The sequence below is a fragment of the Ursus arctos genome, unplaced genomic scaffold, assembly GCF_023065955.2.
Source record: "Ursus arctos isolate Adak ecotype North America unplaced genomic scaffold, UrsArc2.0 scaffold_18, whole genome shotgun sequence".
Lineage (NCBI taxonomy): Eukaryota > Metazoa > Chordata > Mammalia > Carnivora > Ursidae > Ursus > Ursus arctos.
The window spans coordinates 60613688-60638996 of NW_026622852.1; the positions used below are offsets into that span (position 1 = coordinate 60613688).

The 25309-nt window shown below is 46.9% G+C and overlaps 1 protein-coding gene across 10 annotated transcripts in view; it reads left to right on the plus strand.

The window, feature by feature from the left end:
* EHMT1 (euchromatic histone lysine methyltransferase 1) overlaps positions 1-25309 on the plus strand; it is a 140771-nt gene that overhangs the window by 65726 nt on the left and 49736 nt on the right. For 5 of the 10 annotated variants that reach the window (XM_048223006.2, XM_048223009.2, XM_048223011.2 and 2 more), the window contains 6 exons: positions 4060-4616; positions 11085-11265; positions 13568-13725; positions 14055-14243; positions 21235-21312; positions 22939-23059. In XM_048223006.2, the coding sequence (XP_048078963.1) occupies positions 4060-4616; positions 11085-11265; positions 13568-13725; positions 14055-14243; positions 21235-21312; positions 22939-23059 (1284 nt within the window). Of the gene's footprint in view, positions 1-1567; positions 1647-4059; positions 4617-11084; positions 11266-13567; positions 13726-14054; positions 14244-21234; positions 21313-22938; positions 23060-25309 lie in introns of those variants that run through there. The other 5 variants (XM_048223007.2, XM_048223010.2, XM_048223013.2 and 2 more) reach the window with 2 other exon arrangements.

Sequence of the window (25309 nt, forward strand, 5' to 3'; positions counted from 1 at the left end):
ATTTGAGAGAGAGCGAGAGCATGTGTGTATGTGAGCCGGGGGGAGGGGCAGGGGCAGAGGGAGAAGCAGGCTCCCCACTGAGCAGGGAACCGGACGTGGCACTTGATCCCAGGACCCCAAAATCATGACCCGAGCCGTAGGCAGACATTTCACTGACTGAGCCACCCAGGCGCCCTGTACGTTTAATCTTGTAAGAACTGCCAGACTGTGTCCGAAGCCACGGCAACTGCGCATGGCAGTGACATCCTGTCCTTGTCCGAGTTTTTAATTACGCCTGTCAGTGGGTGTCAAGTGGGATATCTGTGCTGGTTAGATTTGCTGTTTGGTTTTGAGAAGTTTTTAATCTTGATGAAACCCTTTTACAGATTGTGCTTTGGTGTCAAGGATAATACACCTTGCCTAGCCCTAAATCCTGAAGATTTTTTTAGTTTTTTTTTTTTTCTCTCGAAGTTTCATACTTTTACATTTTACATTTACCTTTTTTTCCCATTTTGAGTTAATTTTTATAGGTTCATTTCTATAATCAATCTTTCAAAACTCAGGCATTGGTTCCTGCAGTTTGTAGATTACTTTGAATTTTCTACCCGGGATCATGTCAGTTACAAATAAATTTTGCCTCTGCTTTCTGACCTGAATGCCCTTTGTTACTTTTTCTTGCTTGCTTGATTACTCTCGCCAGAACCTTCAGAATAATGGCTGTTAGTAGCAATGGCAGGCAGCCACAGTTTGAGCCTCTGAGAGGAAGAGTGCCATTCCCTTCTTTACCCAGCGTCTCACAAGAAGCTGACCCCACGCAGTGGACTTTCCCACGTGGGGTAGGTCTCTGGCTCTCTGTGACACCTGCTGGACAGCCTGCAAGTCAACCCAGTTTTTGTTTTTGTTTTTTTAAAGATTTTATTTATTTATTTGACAGAGAGAGAGAGACAGCCAGCGAGAGACGGAACACAAGCAGGGGGGTGGGAGAGGAAGAAACAGGCTCCCAGCGGAAGAGCCCGATGCGGGGCTCAATCCCAGAATGCCGGGATCACGCCCTGAGCCGAAGGTAGACGCTTAACGACTGAGCCACCCAGGCGCCCCCAGTTTTGACCCCACAGGTTAGGGGCTCCGTCCCACCAGACTGCCCCCACTTCAGACGCCAGTCCCAAGTAGAGGGCCCCCAGGGTGCACACAACTGGCTACACAAGGGACTGGCTATGAATTGAAGGTTCCCACAACCCTCTCCTCGAGTTCACAGAACTCAGGGAAACACGCGTGTGCTGTCGCCGGTTTTGTTACATAGAGCACTAGTCAAGAACAGCCCAGTGGAAGTGATGCATAGGGCCGGGTATGGGGGGAAGGTCGTGGAGCTTCTGTGCCCTCTCTGGGTGCATCACCCTGCCCACGTGGGTGTGTTCACCCACCTGGAAGCTCTCTGAGCCCCGTAGTTTAGGGATTTCTGTGGTGGCGTCATCACGTAGGCGTGATGGATTATTAACTCAGTCTGCAGCCCCTCTCCCGTCTCTGGAGGATGGGGGTAGGGCTGAAAGTGCAAGCTTCTGACTGTGGCTTTGTCTTTTCTGGTGATCAGCCCCGTCCAGAGTCACCTCAGGAGCTGTCAGGAGCCGCGGGCAGAGACCAACTACCTGTATCTTGTTACATCACACAATGTAATCACATTTATCTTTCCTCGTTTCTGTCATAACTTATGCTTTTGGTGTGTAATGAAATTTCCCCGTTTTTAGGCCACAGATCTGTTTTCTCCATTTTCCCTTGTTAACTTTTGAGTTTTTCAGACCACCTAGGACAAGTTTTTCCAAGACTCAAATGTGTGGATGGGCCTCCAGAGGTCTTGGTGAGGCCCAGATGTGTGGAACCCACCTTGACCAACAGTCTGTGCCCTGCCCCCTTGGGCTACTGTGCTGGACTCTGCTGTGACTAGTGGATACCCTAGTCCCCCTTACAGTGCTGTGGAGAGGCCTGTTGCATCCTTCTCTGATGCAGGGAGCCTTCCTCCCTGTGCCTTTACTATTTTTCATGATTTACTTTGCTGTTTGGGAAAATCTGTTTTTCCCTCTACGTTTTAGAACAAGGTGGTGGAGTTCCTCAGTATACTAATGGAATTTTGGTTGGGTATCACTGAACTTATGATTCAGTTAGAGGCAGCTTGACACTTCATACTTTTGTCATCCCATTTAAGACCATGTTTTCATTTAAAATCTTTTTCTCCACAGAGGCCTTGAGTAATCCTGTCTAAAATTTTGTATTCTTTTTAATTTTTTCTGCTTTTGCAAATAGTATTTTTTTTCCCCTCTCATATTTTCTAGTTAATGCCAGTGCAGGAAAATGCCCTTGAGTTTTGTAGCTTGAGTTTGAAGTCAGCAGTCTCACTGCACTCTTATATTTTAATTGCTAATTGGCTGCATTTTTAAAATAAATGATGGTGTTGGGTGCAGAGGCCAGAGTTCTTCCTTTTGTCTCCAGCACCTCCCATTTCTGTGTTCCCTCTTGTGCCAGCTGGTGCATCTGTTTTGTGTGAGATGCTTGTGGCATTTCTGATATTGCATAGAATTCCCTCCCTCCCTCCCTCCCTTCCTTCCTTCTTTCTTTCTCCAAGATTTTTTTCTACATATTTATGTGAGAGAGAGAGAGCGAGAGAGAGAGAGTGCCATGCATGTGTGTGCGAGCAGGGGGAGGGGCTGAAGGAGAGGGAGAGAGAGAAACTTAAGCAGACTCCATGAGTGCGGAGCCAGACTCAGGGCTCAATCTCATGACCCTGAGATTGTGACCTGAGCCAAAACCGAGTTGGACACTTAACCCCTTGAGCCACCCAGGTGCTGTGAACTTCATTTATTTCTGAATAAGCATATGCTATCTGCAGATCGTGGTGTATGGCCTTTGCCAGCTCCGTCCAAGTGAGGGCACACCTATTATTCTGTCTTGCTGAGGATTTTTTAAAAAAATCTTTAATTAATAACTGTGTATTCATTTAGAAAGTATTTGCTGTGCTCAGATACTATGTTCCAGACTCTGTTTTTGTCTGGGGGCGCATAGTTGACAAACAGACGAAACTCTGTCCGTGCAGACCTCACACTCTAGGGCAGAGGAACCATAACGATGGGGTCTCCTGTGTGAGTCAGTAGAGTAAAGGCACTGGGACGGGTGGAGTCTTGAAGCTGACTGAAGCTCTTTCTGCACCCAGTGGTGTGAGCATGGGTTTTCTGCTTTAGGCTGTCGGTGCCTTGGGTACCCTAGTAGATCTTCTGATATAGAACGCATCTGTTTATGACTGGTCCTGGACAAGGTCTGCAAGTTGTCCTGGGAGACCGAGCTTTTATGGATAATAGGCTTGTAGTCCGCGTGTTTGTAATGGGCCTTCTAGCTGACGTACTGAAAATATGACCCTTTTTCTTGGTTATTACCCATTTTCTTTACGTTTGTTCTGTGAAGGTACTTCTGAGGCCTTGCTTTCGGTCTTCAGACCGTGCTCAGTTTTATTTCACGTGGTGTGTTCATTCCTGGTGGGTATGCAGATCTGTAACGGGTTTTGAGATCTTGCTATCTTTAAAAAATTAATATACTCAACAAATGGGGAGTCTTTATCTTGTGTTTCTGGTTTTAGACTGTGTCCTCCAAGGCAGGACTGCAGGCCCTGGCTGTACCTCGCACACAGGATGGACAGATAGCTGGCACGCCTGAGCTCAGGGTGGATGCCCCTCTTCAGGGTTTGGCCTTCTCCGAACTTTAACCAATTAATTTTCAAAGTTAATGTCTAAGACATCATTTTTAATTATTTTGGTTTTAGATTTTTAATTTTTATTTTTAAGGTCTGTACCTAATGTGAGGCTCAAACTCACAACCCCGAGATCAAGAGTTGCATGCTTTTCTGACTGAGCCAGCCGGGTGCCCCTAAGACATCATTTTATATTTAATCTATTTGAACTTAAATCTCTGTACGTGAAATGAGATGATTTTTCGTTGGTTAGTTTTATGTAAACCACTCAAAGAAATGGTAACTGTTGTGTGGGTTGTGTCGTGACAGGGCAGGGCCACAGCCTCTAATGCCGTCTCCTCCGTTCACAGAGATCTCTATGGCAGCCGATGGAGGTTCAGCAGAGAAGCAGGGAGGAGAGGCCCCCGTGGCCGCAGACAGCGAAGCCAACGGGTCCTGTGGAAAGAGCGAGGCTAGCACTCACGTGACTGCGGCGCAGCACACTCAGGAGAACACGGCGGTCAGCCCACAGGAAGGTACCAACAAACTAGCTCGAATAGCCGAAAATGGGGTTTCAGAAAGAGACAGTGAAACAGGGAAGCAAAACCACATCAACGCAGACGACTTCACACAGACTTCTGTCATCGGGAGCAATGGGTACTTCTTGAGTAAACCACCCCTGCAGGAGCAGCCCATGCGGATTACCAGCACTTTGGCTTCCTCACTTCCTGGTCATGCTGCGAAAACCCTTCCCGGAGGTTCTGGCAAAGGGAGGACTCCCAGTGCTTTTTCTCAGACGCCAGCCACAGCTCCGGCCAAGCTCGGGGAAGCAAGTAAAGACACAGAGGACAAGAAGCCCATGGCCCCTGGTGCCGACGTCAAGGTTCACAGGGCGCGGAAGACCATGCCAAAATCCATCCTGGGCCTGGTAATGCGATCCCTATCGGGATGGGGCTGCTCTCGTGTCTGTCGTGCTGTTTCCTTCCTATCTGTGTTGTCTTTTGTCACAGTGATGGCAGATGGACTCCGTGCATGAAGGAGAAAAGCCAGTAAATGGCCGTGGTCACCCTACAGGTGGTCGTCCCTGGGCCTGGGAAGATTAGGAGAGGCTGCCGACTGTTGAGGCGTGAACGACGAGCAGACGACTCCTGTCAGCCCGCTTCTGGGCTTTGTGCTGCTCCGTGGTGCCTGTTGCCCACTAAGACAAGATGTTCCCGAAGCTTGCACAGAGATCTCTCGTCCTCTGCTTTGGGCCTGGGGGCTTTCACTGCAGCTCGGAAACACTGAGCACTGACTCTCTCAGGAAATAAGTAGCCAGAAAGTTGGTTGGGTTCTTGATGTGACAGAAGGAAGGGATGAGGGACACACTGAAGACACGCTCATGCCTCTGTTTTCACGCCAGGCCCCTGGGCGCAGGGAACTGGCAGCGAGAACCCAGTATCGTGCTGGGTGAGGTGGCTTTTGCCATTAGCGTGTATTCTGTGCCTGTGTCTGATGCGTTTTGTCAGAGTGTCCACAGTCATGTTTTCCCTCCCAGTTGCATGGTACTCTGGCTGGGGATGAATGCTAGGTCTGTTTGATGCGTTCCCGTGGGGTGTCTTGTATCTGGCATTGCTGGTGAGCGTACTAAAGCTAGTGTGACTGGGTGGCATTAGTAGGTCATGTGCAGTTTCCTCTCTGCAACCTTCCAGGGCTGCACGAACGGGCCTGTCCCCACGGGTCCTGTCAGTCTGAGACGTATGTCTTTCCTCAGTTCTAGTAAAATGCTTTGTGCAGCTTTTCTTTTTGTGGAGCTCTTGACACGGACATGGGGTCTTGTTTTCCAGCTTTGATTTCTTCTTTAGCACTTTACATTCTTACTGTTCATTCTGTATATTGATGGTTTTACTTTTGACAGTTTTTTTTCCATACCCAGTATCTCTAATTAGTTTATTTAGTTACATTTTGTCTTATCCTTCAAAAGATGTTAGCTACAGTTCTTTTATAGTCTCTGCTCCGGCTCCTGTTTTCTCAGGCGGGACTTTGTGTTGATGTCTCTCCCCAGGGAAGTGCTTATCTTTCTCTCTGTGGTTTTGCATTGCCTGACTGTGAGCTCCGTTGTATTTCCTGTGTCTGCCTGCAGTGATTGTGGGGAGCCGTGGGTGCACCGTGGGGCTGGACTGCTGACCCCCCATGCTGCCGTGTGATCCCTGCTCTAGGGTAGCCAGGGCTCAGCAGCCCTTGACTCCCGTATCTCGCTGTGTGGGTCTCCCCCCTCCTAGTCTGTCTGGCCCTGACCTTGTTTCCACCTTTTGCGGTATTCTTGTGTATGTTCCACAACTTTAAAAACTTTTTAATAATTAGGAATTCACAGGAAGCTGCAAAAATAGTACAGCGAGACCCTATGTACCCTTCACCCGGTCTCCCCCAGGGTAACATTTTACACAGTTAGAGCACAGCGTAGATTTCTGTGAACACCCAGCACCGAGCAGCTCCCAGCGTCCCCCTTCATCCCCACCCACCCCATCCCCAACCCCTGTTCCCCATCTCCACAGCCTGTCATGTCAGGTGTTCTGTAGGGAGGTGGGGCCTTTGAGAGCAGCTCAGTTCCTGTGGGATCGACCACATTGTGTCAGTGGCTTCTTTCCTTTTCATGCTGAGGGGTTTTCTGTGGTGTGTATGTCCCAGAACTTCTCACAGGCTGAAGGGCATCTGGGGGTTTTCCAGTTTGGGGCTGTTAACATTAAAGTTGCTCTGGACATTTATGTACCGATTTTTCTTTAGACAGAAATTTTCATTTCCCTGGGTTAGATATCCAGGAATATAATTGCAGGGTCATGTGTTAATTGGATGTTTAGCTCTATAAGTAACTGCCAAACCAGACTCCTGACAGGCTACAACATTTTACGTCCCCAGAAGCAAGGTATGGGCAGTCTGGTTTCACGTCGTTGCTGGCATTTGGCCTCGCCGCTTGTGTTTATTTTAGCTGTGACACCTCGTCACGGTTTTAGTTTGAACATCCCTAGTAGCCAGTGATGCTGAACATCTTTTCATGTGCTTCTTTGCCATCTGTATGTCCTTTTTCGTGAAATGTCTTTCATATCTCTTGCCCATTTCGCAGCTTGTTGTTTTGTGAGCTTTCTGAGTTCTGGGTATGAGCCCTTTGCCGTGGATCCGTTCGCAGACTTCTCTCAGTCTGTGGCTTGTCCTCACCCTCCTAGTACGGTCTTTCCTGGAGGCAGGTATCTCATTCTGACCAGGTCCACTTCATCAGTGTTTCTTTCTTTTATGGCTTGTGCTTTTGGCATCATGTCTACAAACTCCCCACCTAGCCCTGGGTCCCAAGATTTTTCTGTAATTTTTAGGAAGTTTTTAATTTTTGTATAGTTTTACATTTTTATAAATATATGGTCTAATTTGAGTTCGTTTTTGTGTTAGATGTCAGGTTTAGAGTAGCATTAATTATTTTTGCCTGCCGTTTTTTGGCTCACCGTATCAATTTTGAAATGTATGTCAGAAATTTTACATTATTCGTCTGTCTCCTTGAAATTATACTTTTATTCTCTTCTCATTTCCAGGATTTTATTCTAATACATGTTTATTCTTGGGGATCTTTTATTGTCACTCTGTCATATTCCTTTAAGGAAAAAAAGACAATTTGAAATTTAACTTCAGGAAATTTCTCTGACCATATAGGCTTACCTAAGTGTTAGCTGTGCGCTGAACTGAGTTATTATAATTGTTAGTGATGCACAGTTGTTTGTCACACGTACCATTTCGGTCACTTGTAGGGACAGAGGACAGGAGGGTGTTGAGACTTCAGAAATGGATTTCCTGAAGACCACCCCTGCCTGCCGCACACCTGGGAACTTCATCTGCCCAGGGGCCCCCATGGGAGGACCGAGGACACAGTGATGTAGCGACAAGATGAGTCAAGGCAGTGGGGTCCCCGAGGACCCCTCTCATATGGAACCCCCTGGCTCCAGACCTGGCCTCCTCTGCCCTTAGGTTTCCTTGCTCCCCAAACCCCGTTCAGTCTTGTTTGGTTTTCTTGGGAGACCTTGTTTTATTGAAAATTGTGTTTTAAAATCAGTGATTCCAGTGATGAATGTTGCAGGCCTGTGATAATAAAACCATTTTGTTTGTAAGAGTTTAAAAATGAGCGTGTGTTCTTGCTGCATGGCTGACAACCCTTGGCAGTGTGGATGCTCCTTCTCACCCAGTGTTGGTCCTGTCAGAAAGCACCAGCACGGGGTGCAACTCGTCCACTGTTTGGGCAGAGAAAGCAGAAGCTTCTGGAAGGGAACCTTTTTTCCCTTGCATTGAAACGTTTGTTACTGTGTCCTGTGTTGCAGACTGTCTCCCTAGTTGAATTGTGCAGACTCCCTTGGGCCTCAGCATGGTGGCCCTTCAGTCTTCTCCCTTTGCGTCCCTGTCACCATTCTCCCTATCCGCTTCCACGCAAAACCGCTGCCACTGGTATTCTCTAGGTTCTGGACAAAAGATGTGGCCTTGTTCTTAGAGCGCTTGGCCTGGTTAGAGAGGTAGTTGTGAATGCTGAAATTGTGCAAGTCCTTGTTCGTTGCCATTGGAATTAAGTATTTGGAAGGAGAAGTAGGCTGGGCTAAGAGAGCTCACACTGAGCTGATGTGGTCCTGGCAGAAGGGGAGAGCCGATGAGCAGAATGTTGGGGGTGGGTAGGGCCAGCAAGGGCCAGACCCCGTGGGCCTCCAGCACCTGGGCCAGAGCAGTATTGTGGCCACCTCTCTCTGGAGCCTGTGCCCCAGGTCCTCCCTCTGTGCGGGAGGCTGGGGCCGGCTGGGTGCTCAAGGCTCCCTCACAGCAGTGGGCGCCCTTCCATGAAGTCAGGTGCTAGCCTGCTGCCTCCATGGGAAGTAGATGAGTCTTTTGTCTTTTTTGCTGTTGTGAGAGATTAGAGCCCTGACAGAGTCTAGAATCTTCACCCAAGTTCAGCAGCTCTTGATTTTTTTTTTCAGATTTTCAGAAATAATATCTTAAAGATTTTGTGTTCAAGTGAGAATTAGCCTCATATGACTCTTTCCTCCTCAGGTTTAATTTTTGCTCCTCATTTATGTATACTTTAAAATCATCTTTTGCATTTGCTTATAAGAAGAGCTGGTGGAGGGTGAGAGTCATTTTGGCCACACCGTCTGTGAGATAGTTTGCAGGAGATAGAAAGGAGCATTACCTGACTCCTTTGCTCCAGCAGTGACTTCTTTAGGGACAACCTGGTATGTTTAAGAGAGACCGAAGAATTTTACAGAGTTGACAAGTTACATGTGAACTGTGCTCTGTGTGCCGAGGGCAGGTTAATTATGAAGGTCGTGGGGAAGACGGTGGCGTTGGAAGGAGGAAGGGCACTCCAGGAGTGGGCCATGTTCCCCGCCAAGCGACAGACAGGGTTGCTGAGCTGAGTGTGAGTAAGTCCCCCTGGGCTATCCCCCCAAGAGCTGGAATCCAGGCCACACTCCCAGATAGTCTCACTTTCAAGGACAAGGACGTCAGGCGCATTCACACTGTTGTGCAGCCGTCCTCTCCATCTGTCCCCGGAACTCGTTCATCTTCCCAGGCTGGACTCTGCATTAAACCCTGTTGCCAGCGCCCCCCCCCCCCCCGCCCCCGATCTGTGGGCCCGACTCCTCTGGCCTCCCGAGAGTTTCCACTCACACAGAATGGGTCCCTCTGTGCCGGGCTGACCTCACTCAGCACCGTGTCCTCCAGCTCCATCCACGTTGTCAGGATCCCTTCCTTTCTAAGGCTGAGTGATATTCCACGGTGTGCATGGACCACGTCTCATTTATCCATTCACCTGTCAGTAGACGCTTGGTTTGCTCCCACCCCTTGGCTGTTGTGGATCATGCTGCTGCGAACCGTTGTGCACAAATAGCTCTTTGAGACTCTGCTGTCAGTTCTTTTAGGGTATATTCCCAGAAGTGGAATTGCTGGATCACATGGTAATTCTATGTTTAGCTTTTTGAAAAACTGCCAAACTGTTTTCCACGCGGCTGCACCATTTTACATTCCCAACACCACACAGTGGTTCCGGTTTCTCCACATCCTTTTCAACCTCTCTTGTTTTTAATTGAGTGTAATTGACAGTTTTCTGGGGTTGTATTCTTTTGTTTTTTATAGTCGCCGTCCTAGTGGTGTAAGGTGATACCTCATTATGGGTTTTGCATTTTCCTGATGATCAGTGATGTTGAGCATCTTTTCATGTGTGTGGTATATGTCTTCTTTGGAGAAATGTGTGATCAGATGCTTTGCCCATTTTTTAATCAGGTTGTTTGTTTTGTTGTTGAGTTGTAGGAGTTCTTTATATAGTCTGGATGTTAATCCCGATCAGATATGTGATTTGCAAGTATTTTCTCCCAATCTGTAAGTTGCCTTTTCATTCTCTTGATTGTGTCCTTTGATGAACAGAAATTTTTAATTTTGATAAAGTCTGATTTATCAGTTTTTTGTGGTTCTTGTTGCCTGTGCTTTTGGTGTCCTACCCAGAAATCATTGCCAAATTCAATGTCATGAAGCTTTCCTCCTTATTCTAAGAGTTTTATAGTTCTAGATCTTTGATCCATTCTGAGTTAGCATTTGTACGCAGTGTAAAAGTAAGGGTCCAACTCCATTCTTTTGCGTGTGGAGATATCCCTTTTCCCAGCACCATTTATTGAAGGATGCCTGTTTCTGCACTGCTGATTGCCCTTACTGTGTTTATGATAAAACCTGATTAAATGGAATTTGGTATGAGATCCAACTGTCTCAAGGCTGTAGGTGATTTTAGGGAAGCCGATGGAGGAGAGAGGGTTAGTTGTGTCTAGGCGGTCTGGAATGAAGGCTGCACCACTGATAGGTATGAGGGGTTTAAGGACAGGACTGCCGGCTGCCGCGGTCTTGGAAGGCTGAGACTGAAGATAGATTTAGGAGAGTGGTAAAACTATGAGCAAAAGATAACTTAAAAATTGTAGTCTGTTATGGGCGGAGTGTTGCACAGTGCAGCCGTGAAAAGGATAGCCTGTGAAAGCACTTTACTTAGTAATACATTTTCCTATGTCAGCGGTTAGCAGACTTTTCCTATGAGGGACCAGGTAGACAGTATTTCAGGGTTTGTTTGCCGCATTCGGTCACTGCCGCTGCCGCTTCCTCTTGCCCTCTGTCCTCGTCAGCGCCGTTTTTAGCTGGTTGACGCTGGCCCGTATCATCCGAGGGGTGGCTGGGCCCATGCGCGTCAGTGCCAGGTGCTCTGTGGTGACGGCAGGCTTTGGACTTTGTCTTCTCTCTTTTATCTCCTCTCTTGGTCAAGGCAGGCTTTTGAGGAAAGGAGCTGCGTTTTGGGGGCATGTTGTCTCAGTGACCATCTGCTGGTGTGTAATTACAGTTATTAATTGTCTTTGTTTTGAAGCATGCGGCCAGTAAGGATCCCAGAGAAGTTCGAGAAGCACGAGATCATGAGGAGCCAAAAGAGGAGATCAACAAAAATCTTTCTGATTTTGGACGACAGCAGCTTTTACCCCCCTTCCCACCCCTTCATCAGTCACTACCTCAAAACCAGTGCTACGTGGCCACCACAAAGTCACAGACAGGTAATAGGGAGACCCAACAACTGTCTTTGCTCTCTGATTGCGTGTTACAAACCTGCACCTTGCCAAACTAGAGGTGTGCCGACCGTAAGTGCGTGTGTGCTCCAGATGAGCGGTGGTCGGACTCCCGGGCCCTTCTGTGCTCACCTGTAACCCTGTAGAGGGATGTCCGACCTCTGTTATCCTTGCTCTGCTTTCTGTGCTTGTTGTCAAATTCAGAATGAAGATTGTTTTCATTAAGTCTTATCCCCTTGTTCTAATTGGGTAGAAGACTCTAGGTTTGAGAACTTCCCTCAGTTTATGATTAAGTGCTGTTGAAAACACACAGTGTATTGTGGAGACCTTTGAGTTAAGGTTGTGGAGAAGGGTGGTTTGGTTCTGTTACCTGCCACGTCCTGTGGGCGTTTCACGCTCTTTTGAGCTTGCATCTGTTCAGGGTCAGTTGAGGGGATGGGTGAACATTTGATCCCTTATTGGGGCTTTTGCAGGAGGTGGGGCTGCATGAGTGGCCCCATAGGGCAGATGCTGGGGTGGGCGTATTTCAAGTGAGGGGCCTCCCTCTGGAGCCTCTAAGACACGCACAGTTCCTACAGAGATGAGGTGACTCTCCACAGTGCAGAAAGGCCCTTTCTGTGATGTCTTCATGCAGGTCAAGCACTCCTGGTGTTGTCACCTCCCAGGAAGGGTGTGCCTGCACGTGTCTCCTACAGAGGGAGTTGTCATCACAGCTGCCTTGCCTTATTACAAAATCACTGGTGTGCCTTCCAGTGGTGTGGGAAATACAGAAAGCCTTCCTGGGGCTGGTGCTCCTTCCTGCTGGTCAGGTGTCGTGGGATGGACAGGGAGTATGTGGACACAGCCCTCTGTGACTATGTCCAGGTTCTAGACCACCTCAGTCTGCTTTTTTCAAACCTCACTCCTTCCCCTGCCCTGCCGTCTTCCCTTGGGGGGTGGGGGGAGTGTTGGAGCCAGCTCATTCGAGTTTTAAGATTTCAGGCCATCTCTATTAGTATTTTAAATTATGGTGGTGACAGCCCCAGAGTTTCTGTTACCTTCCCATCCTACTGCAACACAAGCAGGAAGGCCACACAGACACTCTGAGGGGCTGCAAAGCACATATTACTCCCCGTCCTGTGACTGTACAGGACACGCATCGCAGCCTGGACACACCCCTGCATGGCACCCAGTCACCCCGTTCAAGCATGAGATGGACAGAGCTGTGTTTCCTCCTGACCGTTTATGTGCTTAGAGCCACCCCAGTGAACACAGTGGGTGGGTGATTGTCCTGGATGTCCTGTGTGCCCCTCGGCCTGGGCTGAGGCTAACATGGTGTCCTCGATGCCACGTGCTCGTGGAGCTGTCTGCGAGGCCCTTGCAGTGGTGTAGTTCATGTTCACGCATGCTGTTCCCACGCTCTTTCCTTCCACTCTGTGGAGTGAGAATGCAATGGAGCAGAAGTTCTCCAGCCCTTTAGTACATTGCATCTGTTAAGTGGTTTTCAGATTTTTTAAAACCCTGGAACTTTTAAAAAAATAAGATATTATAGAAGACCTCCTACTATAAAGCCAGACAACCTGGAGCTGCTTAATCTAGAGCAGGGTTGAGAGCCCTGAGTCCCCAGGAGCTGCAGCTTGTCTGGAAACCCCAGACCCCCCGCCGTTTGCTTTTTCCTGTCCTGTGCCTTCCTCGACCTTGTGTACCTGTACAGTTTGCTTCAAGGACTGCTTTCCCCTCAGTTGGTGGACTGCTGGGTGAGGTAGAAGGTGCTGGGGAGAAGGTCCAGGAGAGGACAGACTGGCCGGTGTTGCGTGGCCACACTTACTTAGAGGTGGACACATCTAGAGACTGTACAGTTTACTCCTTTCATGGGTGAGAAGTCTGTCAGGAAGACAGGCGGGGCCCATCCCCAGTGACTGGCAGCGAGGCCGCTGCTTCTCCTCAGCCTCGCTCTTGCAGCCACACTGTTCCTGGGGACGGGACCATCCCGAGGCAGGGGACTGGGTATGGGAGGTGCTCCAGGGCCCTGCTTCTGATGGTCAGTGGGTTCTCCCTTGTACTTCTGCTTGTAGTAGGGTGATAATGTTTGCTGTCCACATAGCTTAGTGTTTTATCGTGAGTAGAGCAAATGATCTAAGGTAAGGTACCGTCAGCTTTGTCTGTGCAACTTAAGTAAGAAACACCTGTCACTGTGGTGGCATACTGATGATTTGGGTAATCAGATTTTGTGAATTATCACCTACCTTTAAAAAACATTTGAATGGTATTTCTTTTCCTTTCTTGTCCCCTTTTGACTTTTTTTTTTTAGCTTGCTTGCCTTTTGTTTTAGCAGCTGCAGTATCTCGGAAGAAAAAAAGAAGAATGGGAACCTATAGCCTGGTTCCTAAGAAAAAGACCAAAGTATTAAAACAGAGGACGGTGATTGAGATGTTTAAGAGTATAACTCATTCCACTGTGGGTTCCAAGGTAAGGCGTGCCTGTGGTGTTTGCACGTGTGCTTGGAAATCCGCATCTGTGTCAGGACCTCTCTGACCACAGGAACACACCACGTGAGGTTGTCGGTAATTTGATGACCTCGGTCCCTTTTGAAGGAACCCAGGCTCTGAGGTGCCTCGTTTTGGGGCACAGCCTCCTACCCTGTGCTCCCTGACCCTTCATCCCTCACCCTTTCCTGGCTCTTCCCCCAGCGGCAGAGTCGCTGTGTCCCACCTCGCAGGCCATGCCCTGACGGGAGTTGGCAGGTTGCTCCTGATCCTGGGGTTCTCCGTGACAGTGCGTTCTTGCCTGTGTTCCAGGGCGACAAGGACCTGGGCGCCAGCACCCTTCACGTGAACGGGGAAAGCTTGGAGCTGGACTCAGAGGAGGACGAGTCGGAGGAGCTCGATGAGGATGAGGACCAGGGGGCCGAGCAGGCTGCTGCATTTCCCACAGAGGACAGCAGGACCTCTAAGGGCAGTGTGTCAGAAACTGACCGTACCCAGAAGGTAGGCCCTTCTCACCCCCTCGGGGAGGCGCTGCAGATGGTGGGCCATTGGTCCTGTGAGGGGCGGTTTGGCCCTTCTTGGCCCCAGTCATTTCCCTGTTTCCTTCTGACTTGGGTGTTTGCATTCTGTTTATCTTGAAGTTTTAGATTTATTTTCATCAAGGGAGTGGTTGTCTTCTTGAACAGCACTCTTTGAAGTAAGCTTTCTTTAGGTTCTCGATGGACAGGAATACCCTGAGGGCTGACTGTGTGCCAGTGCAGCTGCTCGTCACTGGCCTTGGTGTGACTGACCTCGTTCAGTCCTAGGCACGCCACAGGGCAGTTCTGCATGTGAGGCAGTAACACTGGGAAGGGCTCTCCTCCTGGTTGGAGCGAGCGTCCCGGGCTGCTGACTGGGCCTGTGGGGCTGTTCTGTGTTGTCTGTTCAGACCAGGTGTGTCTCGGTGTGCCAGGTGTGTCCTCATCACACACAGTTCACTCATGTCTAACCGAGAATGTGCTCTGGGAGGGGGCAGTGTGCTGACTCAATTACAAGTCATTGTCTGGAGGTGGCCCCGGGGGCTCAGCGCTGGGCAGGGTCTCCAGGGCACTAGGTGCAGACCTGAGTAGAACACAGTTCCTGAGTAGATGCTGACATCTGGGTGTGTGTTTATGCTCTTAGTTCGGAGGGGGATGGAGTAGACGAGGAGGAACAGGAGGAGTTGAGAACCAGCTGGTCGATTGGAGACAGGTGTGATTTGACTGTTCCGTGTATCATACTTCTTTTTGAGAGTTTTGGACCATCTTTATATAAGGTGGGCTTTTGTATCTGATGAAGTCTTCCAAAACTAATGGTAGGCAGAGAAGTTGTGGGTGAGTTCATTGAAATAGTGACCTGTTTGAAATGTATAATTTTGCAGATTAACTTTTTACATTTTGAGTCAGAGTGCTGTGCTCTGTAGATACGGCCTTTCCTTCCAGCTCTCATAGTTTTGGGGGGTGTCTTGTCTTCTGTCAGAAGCCACGGGTACTAGTCTATTTATGATTTCTGGGTTCTAAATATGATAAGCAGATCTTTTTCACTGGTGATTTTGAATAAATTGGTGTGAGCTGTCTTCTTATACTTCACTGGTTTTATTTTTTATGTGTAAATACTTGATTCATGTACGTTTGGGGATAAAATATGAGGTAGATATACTCAAAATGGGTGTATTTTATGATATTTGAATTCTATCTCAGTAAAGCTTTTTAGGCAAAATGTGAAGTCAGGGTCCCATGGCTTCCCTCAAAATGGTTAGCTACATTGTGTGAGCACCATTTATTGACTGATGTGTCTTTCCCCTGGTGATTTAAAATGTCACCTTTATTGAACACCATATGGCATACAGAGTTGATTCTTGTTTCCGGATTCTCCTCTTCAGAGAGAATCTGGTTGCTGAGTAATACTGAATAACTCTACACATTGGTATAAAGGAAAGAATTAAATGGATAGCAAGCCAACAAAAAGAATTAAGAAACAAGTAAAAGTAGAATCACGAGCATAGTGTGGCCAAGTGGAAAATGAAATAACTTGACAGGAGCAAATCCAAATAAACCAGCAGTAATAATAAACAGTAATGGGTTTATTATGTGAACTCCTTCAGAGAATAGAATGATTGGAATGGACAGTAGCTCCTTCTGAGGCCAAACTCACTTTCAATCCTAAGACAGTATTGGTCATACAGAACTGTATATTTGCATAATAGCAATTGTAAAGAAGGTAGGGCTTTCCCCCCACCCCGGGAAGATACTGATTTATTACAGGAAACCTCTTGATACGACTTACTACATTAACAGATTAAATGAGAAAAACTAGCATTTTAAGTAAGTTGAGCTGTATGTTTTTTGGATTTGGGGGATGACTTTATGATTTCAGCTGTGACAAGGATCAGTTCACTGATCAGAGAGTGACTGACTGCACCTGTGCGCCACCACCGGCTCACAGGCCTGAGTTGTCCCGGCCTTCCCTGTGGGCGCTCCCAGTCACTGCAGAATGGTCTTCTTGGTTTCTGTGCTTCATGTAAATGGGATCATGCATGTTTTCCTTTTCAGAGTGTGACTTGTTTCACTCAGTATTACGCTTGTGAAGTTGGGTTATATCACTCGTTCATCTTCATTGTTACGCACAGTGGGTTATAAAGTGGTCTGAGGGGCATCTTTCAGAGGGGACCCTTTCAAGGGGTCTGTGGGGTCAAAACTATTATTGTCATAATGCTAAGACACTACTGTTTTACCTCTCACTCATGGAGTTACATTGTGGTTTAAACATTTCTCAGTTTGTATAGTAGTAAACATTAGTAGACATAACCCACATCAACAAAAGTGCTTTGTCATTCTCAGTAATTTTTAATAGAGCGAAGGGTTTCTGAGACCAGAATGTTCAAGAGCCACTACAGTACAGTATTCCTTTGGATGACTGTTCAAATTTATGTATCCATTCCACCGTTGATGGACATTTGGGCTGTTCCCAGTTGGGGCCATTACAGATGACATTGCTATGAGCATTCCTTTGTGTCCCTGGGGGCACACCCACATTGGGATTGCCATGTCATGTGACCAGCAGTAGGCATGGCCATACAGCTCTCCCTTATCAGCCTCCCGTGTGTGAATGTCCTTCTGTCGCACTGGCTTGACATACTTGGTATTGCCCGGCCAGGGAGTGTAGTGCTATTACTATAATTATAGTTCTGATTCACATTTCCCTGATTTCCCATAAGATTGGGTACTTTTTCACATGTTTATCTGCCATTTGGATGCCTTTTTTTTTTTTTTTTTAAGATTTTATTTATTTATTTGAGATAGAGAGTGAGAGAGAGAGCACGAGCTGGGGGGGTGGAGGGAGAGGGAGAAGTAGGCTCCCCATGAGCAGGGACCCAACATGGGGTTCAATCCCAGGACCCCAAGACCCTGACCTGATCCCAGGACCCTGGGGTCATGACCTGGGCCGAAGGCAGACTTGCTTAACTGACTGATCCACCCAGGCGCCCCTCATTGCTCAATCTTTTTAAAATACAAACTACCCAGTGGTATTTAAACATAGCTTATATTAAGTAAACCTGACCAAAGATATCAGAATACTGCAAAAAAAAAAAAAAAAGGTCACTTAGTGGTGAACATTTTAAAACATTTCTAATGTCAGTAATAAAAAAAGGGAGGGATTGCTCCTTTCTCCCCTAACATGAGCACTGCAGTGTTGATTACTCTTGCTGTGATGCTGTAAGATGAGAACCAGAAGGAAACATTAATATTTAAAAGGACAAGAGAGAAGAGTTTGCCAAGAATATAATCATCTGTCTTAAAAAATTCAAGAAAATCAGCTGAAGAACTATTATAGCTAGTGAGCCAACTTACTTGTGATCAAGACATAAAACCCTTCCTTTTCTTGTGTAGCTGCAATAGCCAGTTAGAAAACGTAATGACAGCAGTATCAATAATAGCAATAATGCCTAGGGCTTTTTTTTAACTTTTGTAATAGAAAATGTCAAGCTATGCAAACATATAGATAATAGTGAACAGTTGTCAACACTTGGCCAGTCTTCATTATCCAAACATGGTTTGTTTGAAGCAGATACTTCCATATGGATCTTTAAAAGAAAAGGACTCTAAAAGCAAAATCCTAAAATTTAGCTGTAAGTCTTTAATATTACCAGGGTACTTAGCAATAAATTTAATAGGAAATATCAGTTCCCTAGAAGAGAACACTGAAACTTTCCTGAAAGAGGCTGGAAAGTAGACATAGGTTCGTTCAAGTTAAGACCTATCACTTGTCTGAGAAAAAAGCCATTGTTTGTCTGAGGGAAGACTTGTTTGTCTGAGGGAAGACCCGTTGTTTGAGTGAAGACCCCTTGTTTGTCTGAGGGAAGACTTGTAGTTTGAGGGAAGGGCCCTTGTTTGAGGGAAGACTGCTTGTTTGTCTGAAGGAAGACCTGTTGTTTGTCTGAGGGAAGACTCCTTGTTTGAGGTAAGATCCCTTGTTTGTCTGAGGGAAGACCCCTGGTTTGTCTGAGGGAAGATCCCTGGTATGCCTGAGGGAAGACCTCTTGTTTGTCTGAGGGAAGATGCCTTGTTTGCCTGAGGGAAGATCCCTTGTTTGTTTGAGTGAAGACCCCTTATTTGAGGGAAGCCCCCCCTGTTTGTTTGAGGGAAGACCCTGCTGTTTGTTTGAGGGAAGACCCTGCTGTTTGTTTGAGGGAAGACCCACTGTTTGTTTGAAGGAAGACCCATTGTTTGTCTGAGGGAAGATCCCTTGTTTGTCTGAGGGAAGACCTGTTTTTTGTTTGAGGGAAGATCCCTTGTTAGACCTGAGGGAAGACCCATTGTTTGACTGAGGGAAGACCCCTTGTTTGTCTGAGGGAAAACCCCTTGTTTGAGAGAAGATCCCTTGTTTGTCTGAGGGAGGGCCGGTTACTTGTCTGAGGGAAGACCCCTTGTTTGTCTGAGGGAAGACCCCTTTTTTGGCTGAGGGAAGAGCCCTTGTTTGTCTGAGGGAAGATCCCTTGTTTGTCTGAGGGAAGACCTCTTGTTTGTCTGAGGGAAGACCTCTTGTTTGTATGAGGGAAGACCTCTTGTTTGTCTGAGGGAAGATCCCTTGTTTGCCTGAGGGAAGACCTCTTGTTTGTCTGAGGGAAGACCTCTTGTTTGTATGAGGGAAAACCTCTTGTTTGTCTGAGGGAAGATCCCTTGTTTGCCTGAGGGAAGACCTGTTTTTTGTCTGAGGGAAGATCCCTTGTTAGACCTGAGGGAAGACCCGCTGTTTGTCTGAGGGAAGACCTGTTTGAGGGAAGGCCAGTTACTTATCTGAATGAGAAGATCATTGTTTCATCCTCCCCACATCGCCTGTAAGTCCAGAATAGTTCTCATCAAGACCATAAGAGGACTTTCTGTAGAACAGCTGATGTGGGAATTGTGTGCAGCAAGCACAGGGAGAAAAAAACAGCAGTTAGAACTACTGGAGAGTGATTAAATGGGGATTTGTACAGGAATGGGAAAGCAATGAGTGAGTGGAACAGGAAATCCCTAACAAACCTATCTGTATGTGAACATATAGTTTACTGTAAGGATGGGGTTTTTATTTTTATTTTATTTATTTTTTTAAGGATGGGTTTTTAGTTTGTGGTCAAGGGAATTGTGAACTCTTCAGTAAATGTTATTGGGACAATTGATCTTTTGGGAGAAAAATAGAGGGGAACTCTTGCATCATGTCACATTGGAAATGTAAATTCTATTCTGGAATTGGATAGTGGTTGTGTTTGCACTACTTGGAATATACTAAAACACAGAATTGTACACTTTTTTTTTTTAAGATTTTATTTGAGAGAGAGAGAGTGAGCGGAGGGAGGGGTGGGGGGGAGAGAGAATCTTCAAGCAGACTCCCTGCAGAGCACGGAGTCTGCCGCAGGTCTCATCCCACAACCCTGAGATCATTACCTGAGCTGAAATCAAGAGTCAGACACTTAACTTACTGAGCCACCCAGGTGCCCCTGAATTGTACACTTTAAAAGCATGAATTTTAGAGTAGGTAAATTATATTTCACTAAAGCTGTTATTTAAAAAATTAAATTACAGAAGATTTAAAGTGTCAACATAAAATATCGAACTGGGGAAGAAAATGTTAGAAACTGTTTTTCTAATCTCAAATAAGGAAGACCTTCTAGTGCCAGACACAGATCCAGAAGCACAAACAGAAAGATGGAGAGGTTTGACTTGTCCAGATAAAGTCTCAACATTTTTGAATAATAAGAAAGACCAGAAGCAAAGCTTCATTTGATAGGAAAAATATTTATAACATATTTAATAGACAAAGCATTGCTATCTTATATGTGTGTAGCTTCTACTAATGAATAAAGCAAGGAAGGACCTAGTAGCAGTGTGGACTGAGGGTTTGGTCGCATGAGACAAAGTGGAAGAAGTAAGAAAGTATGTGAAGTTAGGGAAGTTGCTCAGTTCCTTGTATACTTGGGGATGAAGACCAGAGTGATTGTGCAACCCCTTTGGAGGGCCGGTGGTGCCTTTGTGGGCATTGCTGATGGCAGCAGTCTTGGAACTCCACATCTGTAAAGAGGAGTGTGTGTCTGTTGGTTTGTTCTGGGGGATTCTTAGTTTGTGTAGAACGCAGCCTCAGTGTGAATCTGATAAGGGTGTGCCTCCATTAGGAAATGGGGAAGTTACTGCGGGCAACCCCACAAAGACCCAGGCTGGGGGTGTGCTTGACCACATCCCTGCCCCGGGGGGTGGATGGAGAAGGGGTGAATGGATACACATATATTTTAGTGTGTTTGCATTGAAAATGTATTCATGTATTACCTGTGTGGATAGAAAAGGTAAATACAGTAAAAAAAAAAAAAAAAATGAGGTACCTGTATTGCTTTGATATGGAAAGAATTCCAAAACATATTTCTAATTAGAAGAAAGTTTCATTCACAGAATTGTGTTTGGTGCTCCGCCAGCCAGCAGGCAGAATTGTGCTTCCTTGTTTTCCTTGGCCCATTCGTGCCAAACATTGGCTGTAAGAAGTGTGAGCAGCACTAGTGTGATGGTCCTGGGGGCTGCACTGGGCTCTTGGGTGGGTTAGAGGGTAGGTTTTGCATTTTGTATTCATTTTTTGGCCTCTGGAAATCTTTTTACTGTGTGTTTTGTTACTTTTTAATTGAATTCTCCTACGCATAAAATGCATCAAGTGCACTAATCTTCAGCATACAGTCTCTTACGTGCCGAGGGGGCTGCCTTCCAGATCAGTACAGAAATGCAGCAGAGGAGCAGCCCACCTGGGATTGGGGAAGAGGCAGGTCTCGGAGCTGGCATCCGTCACTTCATGGACACAGCATCTGTGTTGTCTTCCCCCCACCCCACCTGTGCATGTGCATCTCCAGTGCTAACTGCCAGTGTATCTAGTAATATGTGTTTTTATCAAGTCACCTCCACTGAAGGGTCTCATTAGTTGTGTTTTCTTTTTGGCTTATTGTGTGGCTGGCCAGACGGACGGCGAGTCTGAAGAGGAGCAGGAGTCAGCCGGCACCGGGGAGGAGGACGAGGATGGAGATGAGTCTGATCTGGTAACCCCAGCCCCGCACTCTGATTTCGTGTTTGGTGGCAGAGTAAAGCAGGAGGCTCTGTAGTCTGTCCAGCCCTTCACTCAGCTGTCATTGCGAGTGTGTGCTTGGAATCCAGGGCTGTGATGGCGGATCTCGTCCCAGACCTTGGGAAGGAGCATGAGAAAAGACATCTGAGCAGAGAGCCAAAGGAGATGGGCTCAGCTCAGGTGCTCCTTGGGCAGGCAGGGCTAGGAGAGGGAGGTCGGGGCTCTGGTGTGAGGGGAGGTAGAATGGGTAGGAGTTGGCAGCAACAACAGTGGCCATGATTCTGCCCTATGACCAATTTGAGAGAGAAGGAAGGATTTGAGGTGTCTGATGTAGAGCCAGCAGGACCTTTGGTAGGCTGGATGTCACACGGAGGTAAGGGGTCAGAGGGCAGGGGCACTGGGTCTGTGGGAATGGGGAAGCAGGGGCTTGGAGATGGGAAAGAGCACAAGCTTCAGGATGGTGCCCAGAAAGCACCCAACAGGTGAGCATTAAGCAGAGAAGGAGGAGTCGATGTGAGACTGGGGAGGGTCACGTGAGCTAAGAAATGTTCCCAAGAGGGAGACACTGGTCCCTGGCGTCGGCATGTTGTGTGGCTAGATGAGATGAGGACTTGGAAGGGACAATTGGGTTTGGTGATAAGCGACCGTGAGCTTGGGGGCAGTGCTTTTGGAAGTTGGGTCTGAAATTCTGCAGTAGGGGGGCCAGGGGTGAGGCAAGGAAATGGAGTGCAGGGTGGATAGGGCTTCTCGTGGGGCAGCAGAGGAGCCCTGTGTGTGCTGGCTGGCCACCGCAGTCAGAACTGGGAACCCAGCACCACACCTGGTGTGTCTCCTGTCTTGTGATCACGTTCTTGTAAGCTTCTCTGTATCCCTATCACTGTATCACTTATTTGTGATCACTGACATGATTTCAGTGACTAGTATTCGGAAGCTTGGATGTGATTATTCGATCGGCTTCTCTGTGTATCCCTAGGGACCAGGGGCTATGAGAGCCTCGTTCTAGACCAATGAGATGTGGTGACAGTTCTTGCTGTATGTCTGTCTGTAATTCGTGGCTGTTAGATGCCCTTTCTACATCTTAGATTTTAGAAATAGATGGTCATAAAATCTTAAAATATTGTAAATTAATTATAACTTCTTTCCTTGTTCTCCATGTAGATAATTAATGTGGACGTAGATTCTGAAGCAGATTGAGGCATTGATTCCTCCTTTTCTCATGAGCAGAATGAATGGATGCATATGATTAAAAGTGGATTCTCTCACTGAGCTTATTTATTTATTTAGTTCTTGAGTAGAACTTTCTCATTCTTTTTTGTGCCCAACTCGAGTGAGATTTATAAATTCCATTTAAATGTTCTTGGCTTTTCTTTTTTTTTTTCTTTTTTTCCTGTAAAATAACAACTTAGTGCGATTTAGGGGAAAACATGAGTATTTTTAAGAATGGGACCAGAAAAATGTCTGAAAGTGAAATTAATCTTCTAGTTGAAGAAACAAGATATAGCAGGTATTTTATTTTGCAAGAAAACAAAACTTCTAGTACCTTTTGCTTTCAGGAGCTTCCATGCTTTGCTTTTTCTATTCCTGCCCCTTTGGCTCTCAGAGTTCTGAATCCAGTATCAAGAAGAAGTTTCTCAAGAGGAAAGGAAAGCCTGACAGCCCTTGGATCAAGCCGGCTAGGAAACGGAGGCGGAGAAATAAAAAGAAGCAAAGCGGTGTGCTGGGTAAATGTGGTGTCCACATTCGAGGACCGTCTGGGTGGGAAATGGGCCCACGGGAGGCCGTCCTGGGGTGGGGTTGGGGTTCTTTGTAGGATTTCGTTTGAAAAAGGGGCTCCAGTGTTTTAAGGGAGAAAAAATGTATGAACTTTGTTAAAGACACTCAGGTGATCCTCAGGTGGCTTCCCTTTGGCAGGCCTCCCTCAATGCTGGTTTCATTGTTGAGTGTTGAGCTAATGGGGATTATTCATCATCTTCCGTGTGTGACCAGGGATCTGCGGCTTCTGAACGTTGTATGGTTACCGTGGCTACCCTTGGTGTCAGGCGTGGGCCATGCCCAGGCCCATACAGTGGCTTTCGGCCCTTTGGTCAGATTCCCCTGTTCTGGAAGTAATTTTGTTAAAGGGGATGCGGGGAAAGAAATGGCCCTGAAATCCAGAAGGTGAGCAGACCTAGTGGGCCAGGGTTCACTTCTGACAGCTTCGTTGTAAATTTGACATGTGATATAGTGCACATAATTCAGGTGCAAGGTGGTGAGTTTTCACACGTGTATGACCACGAGACCTCCGCCACAGTTACTGTCACGAATGCCCCTGCTGGCACCTGGTGACCTTTCCCTCTCCCCAGCCAGCCCTCCCCGTCCCTAGGCTCCTCTCCTCTACTCTCTGTCTGCAGGTTGGTTAGCACTGTATAGGACTTCATTTGAGCGAATGATTGGGTAGGTACCCTTCCGCTGTCTGTCGTCTTTGTGCATACCTGCTTGAGTCACCCTCATCGTAGTACCAGTGGACAGTTGGCCGGGGAGTATTCCGTGGTACGGCTCTCCGTGGTTTATTCTTCACCAGATGGATGTGTGGGCTCTTTCCCGTTTTTGTTTCTTACAAATAAAACTCCTGCGAACATTTGTATACAGTGTTTATTGATCAGAGGCTTTCATTTACCTTGGGTAAATATTTAGGAATGGAATGGCCGAGTTGTATGCTGTATGTCTGATTTTTTAGGAAATTGCCAGGCGGTTTTCAGCAAGAAACCTGAGTTCCCCTCTTTAGCAGCACGAGAGCTCTGCTCCTCTCTGTCCTTGCGACACTTGTCAGGCTTGGTCTCTGGCCCCAGTGCTGCTGGGGCACCGCCGGCCTTGCTGTGCCTTCACTTTGTGTTTTCCTAGTTGAGTAGGGAGGCTGCCCACCGTGCCCTTGTGTGTCTTTTGTAAAGGTTTCTCTGTTTTGCTCATTTAAAAATCAGTTTGTATACCTTCTCATTGACTTGGAAGAGTTCTTGCAATATTTCGGATAAAAGTCTTTTGTTATATACACATTTTGCACATATATGCGCCTAGTAAAAGTTTAAAAAAATTTGTTGAAGTCAATTTATGAATTATTTTCTTTTTAAAATGTACGCTTTTTATGATCCCAGAAATCTTATAAGTCAGGGCACAAAGATTTTGTCCTGTATTTTCTCCTTGAAGTTTTACAGTGTTAGGCCTTACGCGTGCATCTCTGGCCCATTTCAGTTAGCGCTTGTGTGTGGTGTGTGGCAGAGCCACGCCTCTGTTGCGTGTGGATGCCCAGTTGTTCCTGCCCCATTGCTTACTTGAACTTCTTTCTCTGTGTCACCCTTCGGAACTTTGGTGACCGTGGATGTGTGGACCGTTTGATTTGTTTATCTTTACACCAGCAACACAGAGCCAAGGGGCTCGTCCTCATTTCCACAATTCAACATGAGCTGTTCTTCTCCAGCCCCTGATGCACACGTAGGTTGGCTTAGTGGATGAAGCCAAGAGGAGAGCTGTGTGTGGCGCCTTCCGTGAGCTCCGTCTCTCTCACTCTTGTTTCCGTTTCCCTTCACCGCAGATGACTGGCCAGTGGCTTTTATGCTGGCTAACAAAAGCATTGGTAGACTCAAGACTTGGATATAGTGTGAAGATGTGTGCTTGAATGTTTATTCACGTAGGGGCTTAAATTTATCTCTTTCTGTAGAGCGTTAAAATTGCCCAGACTACTCATGTTCTTCACGTGCGCGATGATGAGCTGAGCTCTCGTGGTGGTTGGCTTCTTCCTGTCTGTCCATGAGCTCAGGTGCAGAAGGTGACATGCGTTCACAGGCCTCAGGTGCCACGCTGCTCTGTATTATGGCTCCCTTATTTGCGATCACTGACATAATATCCATGACTAGTATTTGGAAGCTTGGTTGTGAAAAACGGGCACCTGCCCTTTGCTGGCGTTAGATATTATCCTGAGTGAGTGTGTAGTGTTCACA